At 37.6% G+C, this 13,557-nt stretch overlaps 1 protein-coding gene across 1 annotated transcript; it reads left to right on the top strand.

Moving 5' to 3' along the window:
- Nucleotides 1-559: 559 nt before the first annotated feature.
- On the top strand, nucleotides 560-11,292 carry TRHR (thyrotropin releasing hormone receptor). Its single transcript, XM_034759460.1, has 2 exons — nucleotides 560-1,551; nucleotides 10,862-11,292. Exons 1-2 carry the CDS (start codon nucleotides 760-762, stop codon nucleotides 11,267-11,269), a joined length of 1,200 nt encoding a protein of 399 aa, XP_034615351.1. The 5' UTR covers nucleotides 560-759; the 3' UTR covers nucleotides 11,270-11,292.
- Nucleotides 11,293-13,557: the final 2,265 nt, after the last annotated feature.

Below are 13,557 nucleotides of genomic sequence, written 5' to 3' on the forward strand. Positions count from 1 at the left end.
AAAGTTGGGACAGTTTTCATTGCATCCATTCTGATGGGACAAGTACTCTGAGAACCCTGCAGAGCACAAGGTAAGTGTAACCTGCCTCAGGGACACATAGGAAATCAGAATGTATTAATGTGTGTTTTATTACAAATAATTTGTATAGTGCTGAGGAATATACAAAATGACAACAGCCACCAGACAGCAGAATGGCAAAACAGTGTAAAGGCGTAGGAATTCTGATGAGCATGACTTAACTTCCTCCCTCTGCCTCCTCATACTTGTGTCACCTGCCCTTACACTGAGATTGCTCTCTGAAAAGCAGTGATGCTGAAATCTGGTGGTATTGGATTGGTACAGTCCCATGCATTGTGCTAGCTAGCTGGTGATCTCTGTCAGTGCAGGGAAAGGAATCTCTGTCTTCCCCCTCCCTTTCCCCCTCTCTCACTCTGCTCTGCAGAGAGAGAAAGCTCTGATCTCTAGTTGCATTCATTCTCATGAGTGTCTCAGAACAGCTACAAAGAACCAGCTTTTTATCCTGTGCTAATGAAACAAGATCCAAGAGGGATCTACCTGTCTGGTAATTGAACTTGTGAAGCAAAAAGCCTAGGAGTCTTGAAGTGAAGGTGGCTTGTGTGGGGACTGTAACCTTATGGAGACTGTGCGATGGGGCTGTTCATCATCCACTCTCCACTGTGTTTAACTTTTTTACAGGGGGATAAAGAGAAAATGTGCTGACAGCAATTGCCCAGCAGAAGCAGCTTCAAGCTGGTGAAGATGGAGAACAGCACAGGGGATGAACAGAACCAAACAGGACTGCTGCCAAGCCAGGAGGTGATCAGTATTGACTACCAAGTAGTTACCATTCTCTTGGTCCTCCTCATCTGTGGACTAGGCATAGTGGGCAATATCATGGTGGTGCTGGTGGTCCTCAGGACCAAACACATGAGGACCCCCACTAACTGCTACCTGGTGAGTCTGGCTGTGGCTGATCTCATGGTGCTGGTGGCTGCAGGACTTCCGAACATCACCGATAGCCTGTATGGATCCTGGGTCTATGGCTACGTGGGATGTCTCTGCATTACGTATCTCCAATACCTAGGCATCAATGCTTCTTCTTGTTCCATCACCGCCTTCACTGTTGAGAGATATATTGCCATCTGCCACCCAATCAAAGCCCAATTCCTATGTACTTTTTCAAGAGCCAAAAAGATCATTATTTTTGTCTGGGCTTTCACCTCCATATACTGTACCCTCTGGTTTTTCCTGCTAGATCTCAACACAGTTGTCTACAAAGATACCATCATTGTTTCTTGCGGCTACAAGGTGTCTAGAAGCTACTACTCCCCTATATATATGATGGACTTTGGTATATTTTATGTTGTGCCAATGATACTGGCCACTGTCCTCTATGGACTGATTGCCAGAATATTGTTCCTGAATCCCATCCCTTCAGATCCAAAAGAAAACCCTAAGACACAGAAAAACAACTCAACTCACCAAAACAAGACTATGAATTCCAAGATGACTAACAGGGGTTTCAGTAGCACTATTGCTTCTAGAAGGCAGGTAGGAAATGTATTTAAATATGATATTCACACACATGTACTCTCTTTAGATTTTAAAACAAATGAAAAAGTAGAGCGATTGGGTTACAATACATGAAAAATGTTTAAAATGTGCTTTCTCTCTTTTATTTAGATTAAGGCATACAAAAAAAACTGCCCAAAATCTACCAGTTCAGGGCATGTGATTAGAGCATTTCATTAAATAAACTGAATTTATTCCAGTCTCTAGAAATGACTGCCTATTCCTACAGTCAAGTCTCTTATTACAACATGTCATGAAACCAACTAGATACTGTCAAAATTAAATGTTAAGAAAAAACTACTTTTCACCATATTACAGCCTACTAAGAAGTCAGACAAATACACTATGATTCAAGAGTTATTTTTGTGATCTGCATATAGGATACTAAACTGGAAGTCATGAGTCCTGTTTTAATTCCTGCTCTGTTAATGAGTCACTATGTGACTAGAGAAGTTACTACTTTATGTGTCTCAGTTTCCCCTTCTATGACATAGAGATAAATATATACTTGCTTTTGTAAAGATCTGTAGATGGAAAATGCTATACAAATGCTAGCGACTATTATTATTTCCATCTGTCAGATAATTAATAATAGGTAAATATTTTGAATGTATTTGATGCTTTACATTTGATTAATAGATTTGATCATATTCATTATAAATTGGTATATATGCTAAAATAGCACAGAGGTGTGTGTCCATACCAATCATCTTCATAATTATATACAATACTCAGCTCTCATGTACCATTTAGCACTTTTAAATCCCAATCCTGAAAGTGCAGGGCACCTTAAATGCCCATTGATCTTTCAGGATCAGGCCCACATCATGCTTTATATTTTCATATTAATGCAGATACCCAATTCCTCCACATTGACCTGCTTTGATAAAAATTGTTTTCAGAAGTCTCATGCTTTTGAGTCTCAGTACTGACTAAAAGAGATGTTTCAGCAACCAACAGGTAGCATGATTTCTGTAGGTATTATACCTGAAGTGGTCATCTTTTTTGAAATGCTCAATGCATCTGCATCCTTATGGTGAGGGATAAGGCAACTAAACATGAGAATTTTGAGTCATGTTTTCATAGTTCTTTGTGTAGACTGTTGCTATTTAATGAGGTTAGTTGTTGTTTTTTTTGCTGTGGGACTGACATTCACCCCACGAGTTAATTGAGCTGGTTAGCAAAGAACTAAACATGTACAGATCTAGACTTCCCAAGTAAAGACAAATACAAACTGTTCCTTCCATTTTGTTTTCTACATTTTCTACCTTTTATTTTGTAGCTTGTAATTGTTCACACATATATGTTTGTGGTTGGTTATTTGGGTGAGAAGTGGTGGAGTTTGTTTCATCCATTAGTTAATATTATTTTTCCCTTCTTGACTAATTTTCAAGTTATCAGCACAAAGGATAGATCCATGTGCTTGTAAATGTGTGCTTTGTATTGCTTAGCATCCTTTCAAAACATTGAATCGTCTTTTTATTTAGCGCTGCAGACAATGGCTCTTGCCATGTTATAAAATTAAAATGACAATTTACAGCATATACAACCTATATTTTGTGTTTTATAAAGAGAGAAAGGGCTTTTCATGGAGACCATCAACTTCTTGGGTTATTGTAGCTGCTTTTTCAGTAAATCTAGTTTGCAAGTAGTGCTGCATGTAGAGAGGAGACATGGTAGGGTGGCATTATTATTATTATTTGTAATATTATTTATATTATGGTAGCATCCACAATGTGCTTAGTGCTGCAAAATCCTATGGGAAAACAGTCCCTATCCCAAAGAGTTTACAGTCTAAATAAAGTCCAAGACACACCAAGGGAAAACTCCCACTGACATCAATGGGTGTTACACCTACATAACTGAGGGCAGAATTGAGCTCTAAGGGTCAGATTCTATCCTCATTTATATCAGTATAGCCTCATTCTCTTTATTGGTGTTGCACTGATGCAACAGAATAGAAATTGATCCTTGGGGTGCAAGCAGCAGGAAAAATGACTACAAGTATGTGAAGTTAGGCAGCCTGCTCTCTGCTTTGGCCCTGAGTATGAGAGTTAGCCCAAGATAGAAACTGGCTGATAGAAAATGCAATGGAACAATTTACAAGGCAGCCTGGATTGCCTGCACTTAGCTTGCATACTGGTCCAGATGATCCTGGATGCTCTTTCATGCCTGGAACCAGTGGTAATGGAGGGGACAAACCAGGAATGGAGACTATTTGGCATGGGTGGTTATGGGTTTTTTTTTACCCTTTTTATGATGTAAAAAGAAGGCCTGAAATGTTTTTACATTAGAAAATCTAACATTTTTTTCAGGAACACTCTATGAATGACTGGAGAACCAAATATATCAAGCAAGCAAAACTGAATTATATGAGATGGGAAGCTATTGTTTTTTCTCCCCGATGGCTTAAAACTCATTGAATAGTGTTCATTTTAGTTAACACCTTTTTAACTAAAATGCCTCACAGACAGGAGGGAGAAAATATATTTGTTAAAGATTTAACACTCCAATACATATAATTAAAAGTGTGGAGAAAGCCTCCAAGTCACATCTCTGCATCCTCCAAGGAGTTCTCCAGCAAAACTAGAGAAGACCAGATTTGATATTCCTGATAATTCTAAGGTAAAGAGAAGCCAAAAAGCCCTTCTATTTTTGAAAAATTTTCAGGCCTTCTTTATACATTCCAAAGGAGGGAGAAAGGCACAAAACCAGTTTTTTTCCTCTTTGGGCCATCTTTAAAGTATCTCCATTTGAAGAGCACTTTCATTTGCCTATTAGGTAAAGCCCATCTTTGATAGACATTCATTTTTTGCTGCTCTTGTGTAGTTGCTTAAGATAAATTTTCAGTGCAATTATAAATACAGTTTAATAGAACTATTAAATATCTTCCTATATTAATATGGTTTGCCAAATTCTTCTCTTAGGACACATCCAAAGAGGATTAAGATACCACAAAATAAGGCCACTTTACTGCTGAATGAGAACATTCATATGGGGATTTAACACATTTCAATTAATCCACATTAATTTCACATTTTCAGGAGGGCTGTCAATTAATTGCAGTTAACTCAAGCAATTAACTCAAAATAAATTATCTCAATTTAAAAAATAAATTGTGATTAATCACAGTTTTAATTTCACTGTTAAACAATAGTAGGATACCATTTATTTAAATATTTTTGGATGTTTTCTACATGTTCAAATATATTGATCTCAATTACAACACAGAATATAAAGTGTACAGGGCTCACTTTATATTATTATTTTTGATTACAAAGATTTGTACTATAAAAAGAATAAATAAAAGAAATAGTTTTTTCAATTCATCTCATACAAGTACTGTAGTGCAATCTCTTAACCGTTAAAGTGCAAGTTACAAACATAGAATTATTTTTTTTTACATAACTGCACTCAAAAATAAAACAATGTAAAACTTTAGAGCAGTGGTTCTCAAACTTTTGTACTAGTGACCCCTTTCAAATAGCAAGCCTATGAGTGTGACCCCCCTGATAAATTAAAAACACTTTTTTATATATTTAAACACCATTATAAATGCTGAATGCAAAGTGGGGTTTGGGGTGGAGGCTGAGAGCTCATGACCCCCCCATGTAATAACCTTGTGACCCCCTGAGGGGTCCCGACCCCCAGTTTGAGAACTCCTGCTTCAGAGCCTACAAGTCCATTCAGTCCTACTTCTTGTTCAGCCAATCGCTAAGAGAAACAAGTTTGTTTACATTTATTGGCGATAATCCTGCCCGCTTCTTATTTACAATGTCACCTGAAAGTGAGAACAGGTGTTTGTATGGCACTGTTGTAGCTGGTGTTGCAAAGCATTTATGCATTAGATATGCTGAACATTTGTATGCCCTTCCAGGCTTTGAAGAGAGAGAGAACGTGATTCCATGGTGATGACTCTTGTTAAAAAAAATGTGTTAATAAAATTTGTGACTGAACTCCTTGGAGGAGATTTGTATGTCTCCTGCTTTGTGGTTTTACCCGCATTCTGCCATATATTTTGTGTGATGGCAATCTCGGATGATGACCCAGCACCTGTTGTTTGTTTTAAGAACACTTTCACAGCAGATTTGACAAAACGCAAAGAAGGTACCAATGTGAGATTTCTAAAGATAGCTACAGTTCTCAACCCAAAGTTTAAGAATCTGAAATCCCTTCCAAAAACTGAAAGGGACTAGGTGTGGAAGATGCTGTCAGAAGCCTTAAAAGAGCAACACTCCAGTGCAAAAACTATAAAACCTGAACCACCAAGAAGGAAAATCAACTTTCTGTTGGTGTCAGATGATGAAAATGAATGTGCGTCTGTCCACACCTGTCATCAGCATGGAAGCATGTCCTCTGGAATGGTGGTCAAAGCATGAAGGGGCATATGTAGGAATGCCACTCGATAAAGGGAGGAGATCTGCAGTGGAAGACGGTGCAAATTTGACATTTTCCCTTTTCAGAGCAGAATCACAGTTTGGCCTCAATCCTGCAAGGTTCTGAGCACTCTAACTCTGATCCAGCAAAGAATTTAAGCATGTGCTCAACTTTAAGCATAGGTTTAGCGCCAATGATTTTTATAGATTTTATAAGATTCATCTGGTATCTAATGAAGGTGATGATGTTGATATCAGATGGGGTTTCAGTAATACTTGGCAAAAGAAAATAGTGTAGCTAATCAGCTGAATGAATGTACTCCACATTTAGGTGAGCAATAAGGTGTGAGAAGATTTGGGCACAGCTAGTGCCTGGAGAAAGGTTCCAGTGATAATGGAAACTGTGAATTTAATGACAATTATTTATCTAGTGTTCTGCAGTTCTCCTGTTAAATAGACTAATTTTTCAGAGAAATTGAACAAGTCACTAAGAGTGAAGTCATATCACTTTGGAAGTAAGATGGCCATGCAGACTGTAAGTGCACTCAAGCACAATCTGAGCAGGAGAAAATGGAACAGAATGATCCCGTTGCACACTACTGCTTCAGGAAACCAATCAGTTCTCATTACCACACTAAATGGCACTGTGAGTCAGAAAACAGAAGTGTCCAAATCACTCCAGATGATCCAGTTAAAACTGTAAAGTTGACATGGAGTAAGATCAAGAAGATTAAAAGACTGTGAGTGTCTTGGCAAATCTGCCTTTTGAAGCCAGATAGTTCAAAGTCTCATTTGCTTTACTGAGAATAAAAGGAGAGAAGTATAATGTAAATTCAGTGTTGAGATTTATTTCATTATCGTGTGATCATCCGGACACAAGTGTTCAAGAAAAGGAACTGAAATAGACATCAGCTTTTGATTTCTTTTTCTATTGCTATGCAGCATTGTAACCACGAATTTGAGGCTGAACCATTAATAGCAAATATAAAAAAATGTAAAGTCCTCCTGGAGTATTTTAGGGACTATATTGTTCCCCTGTGATGAATATAATGACTACAAATGTGTGATAGCCCAGAAGATCAAAGATGGGTCTTTGCAGATATTTTGATATATAAAGTGAAATCCTTTTGCCATTGAAGTTAATGGGAATTTAGCTACTAACTTCAGTGGGACCAAGATTTCACCCCTGTGACTCTTCAAAGTACTATGCAATCCAATGTGATGTCACAGGTTGTGGATAAATATGCAGCTTTTCGAGCTTCCGGCGCAAACTGAGAATGAGGCTTCAGTCTCACAAACAACACCAAAAGAAAAAAAAAAGAAACAAATTAGAAGAAAGACATCTGCATCTTCTAGATGAAGAAGGGAATATTGAGTAAGAGAAGAGAGGTAATTATATTACCTAAGTATTTGGCACTGGTACAATCACTGCTGGAATAGTGTGTCCAGTTTGATGTCCACAGTTCAAGAAGGATGTTGATAAATTGGAGCGATTTCAGAGAAGAGCCATGATAATGATTAAAGGTAGAGTCAAGGTGCTCAATCTATTTAGGTTAATAAAGAGATGATTAAGGGACACTTGATCAGAGGCTAAAAGTACAGGGAATGGAAATTTGATAATAGAGGGCTCTTAAATCCAACAAACAAAGGTAAAATCAAATAGATATTCAGACTAGAAATAAGATACAAATTTTTAACAGTCAGGGTAATTAACCACTGGAACAATTTACCGATGTGGTATAGTCTCCATCACTGTATATTTTTAAATCAATACTAGACTTTTTTTTCTAAAAGACATGCCCTATTTCAACCACAGCTATTGGACCTGAAATTGGAATTAATTTGGGAAATTCTGTGGCCAACTGTCATAATTAGGCCTATAAATTTACCATAATTGTGAGTTCGACTATAAAAAGTGAGTATAAGTTCATAAGATGTCACAATAACCCATAACAACAAACATTGACATTATAAGATATTGTGACATCTTATGAACTTATAAATATTGATAGAAAAATGTACAAAAGGGAGACAGACTGAATAGTCTAAACAAAAGGGCCAACTGATAAAATTCAAGGACTGCTTTAAGTTCATGCCTGGTAAACAAGAACAGCGTGAGACTGAAAATCAGTGAACCAAAATTGGGATATTGGATATCAGGGCTGAATGGTAGACAAAATAACGAGGATGGGCTATTCTGCCCATCACTCACTCTTGGGGTCCTTAAAGAGACAAATTGGCTACTGAAGCAAGCTTCACCATCAAGGCTTCCACCCCCAACATCTCCTGGGACCTTGAATCTTCTTCTTCCTAATCCTGAGAGATGTCTTGACCGGACCAGGCCAGAGAAAGGGAACCAGATGACATCACTGCCTCTACCAGCTCTGTCTGAATCCCAAACACAACCTCGAATGGAGACTTTGCCTCCCTCCCCTCTGATGTGTCTGTTTCCTTCCCTTCTTTATTTCTTCTCTTTCCTGTCGCTCTTCTTTTTCCTTCTGTCTAACAAGAATCTGTCTTAGCCGACCAAGATTATTTTGCAACACTATCGTAAGCCTGTGACCAGAGAAGGGCAAATAAAGCAGTGCCCTAAACTGTAAAAGTTAAATTATAAGACTTTCAATTGGATACGTTATCACAAATACTCATAAGTAAAAAAACAACATTTATAAGTATATATAAATATTTACATCTGGAATATATGGGCTTCTAGCCAGATAGGAGAAAACATACCTCAGGCAATGAGACTGCATATTTTCTACATAATGAAAATCTGCTTACAAGGGGCGAGAAAAGTATACATCCTATTGCTTTAAACAAAGACACAAACAAAGACACAAAAACAAAATAACTAAAAACACAATATTAGTGTTAGTAGGAGAGTTATGGAAGTAACTTTCAGTCCTCCTGCAGAGTCAATAAAAATTCATATCCCGCATGCCTACATCTCCACCCTAGGAGCAATGAAATTATATACTGTGAATATCTTGTATAGTCGTAGGAACTGTAGAACCATTGTCTTATTTCCACAACTACCCTGAGAAAGGGTATAAAGTATAACAGCATCAATGAGCCAGGAAAGGGAAAATTAATTAATTAGTCAGCAAGATGCAACTGCATTATTTCAACAAGAGACGGCAACATACAAAGAAGCACTTTAAAAGAAGACATTCCTAGTTCACTAGAAAGAGTCCCCACCCTACCCACTTCCCGCATACACAGTGGCCATAATTCTATACTGATTTACACTCTGTGATGCCCCACTGAAATCAATGGGGTAGTGTCTCTATGTTTCCAGTATACTCACCATCACCAAAAGGTTCACCTTGACTATTAATAAGTTTCTCAGACTTTTTTAAATGCATAACTTGGAGATTATGGGGTGGATTGCACTAAATATTGTACATATACAACAGTGTTATTGTATTAGCTACATTCGGAATAGTGGGACTCATTTCATTAAGAACTCATTGTTTTGTTTTTACTGTCCTCATTTTTCACTTTTATTTTTTATTTTACTTCAATTTTTTGGGGATCCCTCAAGGGAGAGTTTTTCATTGCCTTTCTTTTTAAGCAAACTTACTTAAGTAATAAAATCTTAAATGACAGACACACCGTATTATCTGTGGGTGAACACTTTTCAGAAAACAATCACTCCACATCTGACCTCTCAGTCCTCATCCTCAAAGGAAATCTGCACAACACCTTCAAAAGGTGAGCCTGGAAATTTATATTTGTAACTTTGCTAGGTACGACAAATCATGGATTCAATAAAGGCACTGAATTTATGGCTCATTACACTCAGTAACCTACTAACCGTTTTTTGTCCTACAACTGTGAGGTGTTAACTGCCCACTTCACCTTAAAAGGTCTTTTGCAACATGTGTTAACTCCTTTGCTTACAATCTGTTTCACCTTGTATTTAGCTGTGACAGCCTGGATATGTCTGCACTTCAATAAAACACCCGCTGTTGGCCCACATCAGCGGACTTGGGTTGTGGAGCTATAAAATTGCCGTGTAGACATTTGGGCTCATGCTGAGCCATCCAGGGTCCCAAAGCATGGGTGTTTTATTGCAGTGTAGACATACCCTCTGAGTACATTTTCTAGACCTGAGGAAGAGCTCTATGTAAGCTCAGAAGCTTCTCTCTTTTGCCAACAGAAGTTGGTCCTATAAAAGATATTACCTCACCCACCTTGTCTGTTTAAGTGAAATAAGTGAGTTTTTCTAAGATTATTAGGTTCTAAGGGTAACCCACAATTTCCCTGGCAATTTTTAGGCAATCATTAAGAGTTTCAGAACATTATGTATTAATCATTTGGTCAGAACTTATGTCTGAATTAATTGTTTTTATTAGAAACAAATCTAAATCAGACTTCTTTGTATTAAATTTGGTGGTCTGCTATAATGCAACAGTAGTCATTGAAGTAGGTAGCTTGGTTTCAGTTACAATACGTCACAAACGATCAGTGCTAGAAGTAGGTGCGCCATAGCATTGAGGGGAGGATGGGAGTGCCTTTCTTTCCAAGGGATAGACACTTGTTTCTAACTATGGTAGTTGCAAAGACTCAGAACTGAAATAATATGTTTAATGGGGATTAGTTCAATATTAATTGAATAATATGGATGTTAGCCATAAGGAATCATCCATATTTTATGAAAGTTCAGGGGAGTTTGGATCCATGAATTTGGCTCAACCCATTATAGTGGTAAGGAGATAGGGACAAGTTGCAAAATTCTAACCAAGAGCCAGACATTGATCAGAACATCACCAAATTCAGGGTTTTTCACATACAGAGTTTTAGGTTGGGCCCATCACTAACATATAACACCGATTTTACATGCACATCCCTACAAAGCACTGAGTACTGATTTTCTACTTTTTCACTGTATATCTTTGTGTTTTCCATAGGTTACCAAGATGCTGGCTGTGGTTGTGATCCTGTTTGCATTTTTATGGATGCCCTATAGGACACTGGTTGTTGTAAACTCCTTTCTCTCCAACCCTTTCCAAGAAAATTGGTTCCTATTATTTTGTAGAATCTGCATTTATCTAAATAGTGCCATCAACCCCGTGATTTACAATCTCATGTCCCAGAAATTCAGAGCGTCCTTCAAGAAACTTTGCAATTGCCAGCAGAAAAAGTCAGAGAAACCTGCCAATTACAGTGTGGCCCTAAACTACAGTGTCATCAAGGAGTCTGATCACTTCAGCACTGAACTAGAAGACATTACTGTCACCAATACCTATCTGTCCTCTACAAAAGTGTCCTTTGATGATACCTGTTTATCCTCTGAGGTAACATTTAGCAGAAATTAATACATTGTGTATATTTAGTATATAAGGAACCAGATCACAAAAACCCTCATCTGGTGTAAATCAGCACAACTCCATTTACTTCAATGAAGCTACACTAATTTATACCAGCTGAGTATCTGGGCCCAAAAAATTTCTGTGAAGATATACAAGGAGAGTTGAAAACACATTTGCACCTGCAGACAGCAGAAAGATAGAATACTTTACCCTAGTCCATTAGCAGAAAGTATTCTTTACCTTTAAGAACTATTCTGAATGTTCTTTTTGCAGATTTAAAACTAAAATTCACATTAAAAGTTATGAAATATGCAAATATTTTGCAGTCCAAAATTTCACCTATTGTTCCATTTTGTGAATTTACCATTGATGGCTTCCTCAACTACTTTCTTATTTTTTGAAGCATTTTTCCTGAATTTTTGCAGTTGTTTGATACATTTCACAAATTTCTTCTCAGATATCATGAAACTTCCTAATTTTGTTAAGCAAAAAAAAAAAATTTGATAAAAATTGCTCTTGCTAAGAGTTGGGATTATTTTTTGTTGTTGTTTTCCACAAAAACAAAAAACATCAAGTTGTCACAACACATTTTATATGCAAGTTCTGCAATTGCCAATTATCTACAAAGTATCTGCTAGTGAACAGATGCTGCCTTTATACATTTGGCAGCTGTCACGTGTTTAAAAAATATTGGAAATCAAACTTTTGTGCAAATAAAAGAAAAAGAGAAGCATTCGTTTTTTTCCAGAAGTGTACAGTGCTATGCTTTTAAAGCACTAGACTTACCAGAATGACAGTCAACACTGCATTGGCTGAGTGGGAATCAAATCATCTTCTCCTTACCAAATGAATTGGAGTGAAATTCTTCCCCGCCACACTAGGCCAAAAAGCCCAGTCATGCAAGGTACTGAGTTCCCTCAGTTCTCATTGATGGAATGCAGCTATGGGAGTTCAAGGCACTCAACACCTCACAAGAGGTGCTCACCATCTTGCAGGATCAAGCCATAAGTCCGCTTCATGGGTTGGTGGAAGGCTGTGCAATTTACTCCATCTGTGGTCAGAAAATGGGGCAATGGTTCAGCCCATGCGTGGCTGTTATTCTGACTGTTAGACTGGAATAGGGCTGCAAGCCTTATGTACTTCATATGAGTACACTGGAGATATCATGAGCATTTTATTGTGACCCCAGTGGTTCCGCCTCTGTCCGGCCCCAAAAGTCCCATTCATGGAGACTTATGCACAGCTGGCATGGATCCAGCTCCTCTGCATGAAAGAGGTGTGGCATTTTCTTGTGTGCCCACTTTGCAACAACTTACACACTGCCCTGACACACATCCCGTGGCTAAATACCACAATTTAGAGGTACGGTAAACTATGCTTTCCTCATCTCCTACACCAACATAACTGACACAACTCAAGAGGTGCTAATTTCCCAGACAGCCACATAAAATAGAGCTCTGTGAATAATTGATTCGGTTCACTGACAACTCCTTTTGGCACAACCCAAAACCAACATTTTTCAAAATTCTCAGTGATTCAAAGTTAAAGAACAATTGTTTTGGGTCAAATGAAATGTTGACCCAAATTAAACATTTCATTTTGATCTCAAGTTGCTTTTTACTTTAAAAAAATAAAATGGAAGGAAATTTCTAAACTAAAAGTAATCCTGAATAAAAAAATTCAGAACATTTCATTTCAAAAATGTCAAAAATGAAACATTTTGATTTCTTTGGATTTTTGTTTTGTTTGTTTGACTTTTTTCCGCATGAACAATTTGGGGGTAACCAACATGAATTGGTGAAACATTTTGGTGTCACTTAAGCTACATTGTTTGCCAACAAGAAGTTTTGGCCAAAACATTTACCAGGATCTAATGGTCAATAATGTTACTGGCTTTGTGATAGCTTTTCATGCAGTATGACTGAAATAGTGTCATGTTCCCATTTACTCCTCTGATCTCACAACAGATGATTCACAGAGTAACTATTTTTTCCATGTCCTTTTACAGGTGATGTGAGAATGAAGAAAGATGTTTCTCTTTCCATGCTGCTTCATCTCTCTTAATTTCAGGCCTAAGGCTTATGCCATTCTGGATCACTCTGGTCTTTATTAATATTTTGATGCAATATTTACGACACCCTGTGTTAAACCAAGAGTTGTTTCTGCTCACAGCATCCAGGAGCTACTGTACATCTCTACACGCCTGTCTTCATCAAAATACCTAAGTGTGTGTGTAACTTTACCATGAGAGTTGACTTCAGTGGGATGACACATTTGCTTAGTGTTACATGTAT

Source organism: Trachemys scripta, chromosome 2 (assembly GCF_013100865.1).
Source record: "Trachemys scripta elegans isolate TJP31775 chromosome 2, CAS_Tse_1.0, whole genome shotgun sequence".
NCBI lineage: Eukaryota > Metazoa > Chordata > Testudines > Emydidae > Trachemys > Trachemys scripta.

Coding starts and splice junctions, on each gene's coding strand:
- TRHR (XM_034759460.1), top strand. CDS start 760: ATGGAGAACAGCACAGGGGATGAACAGAACCAAACAGGACTGCTGCCA. Junction 1,552..10,861: donor CTATTGCTTCTAGAAGGCAG/GTAGGAAATGTA, acceptor TGTTTTCCATAG/GTTACCAAGATGCTGGCTGT.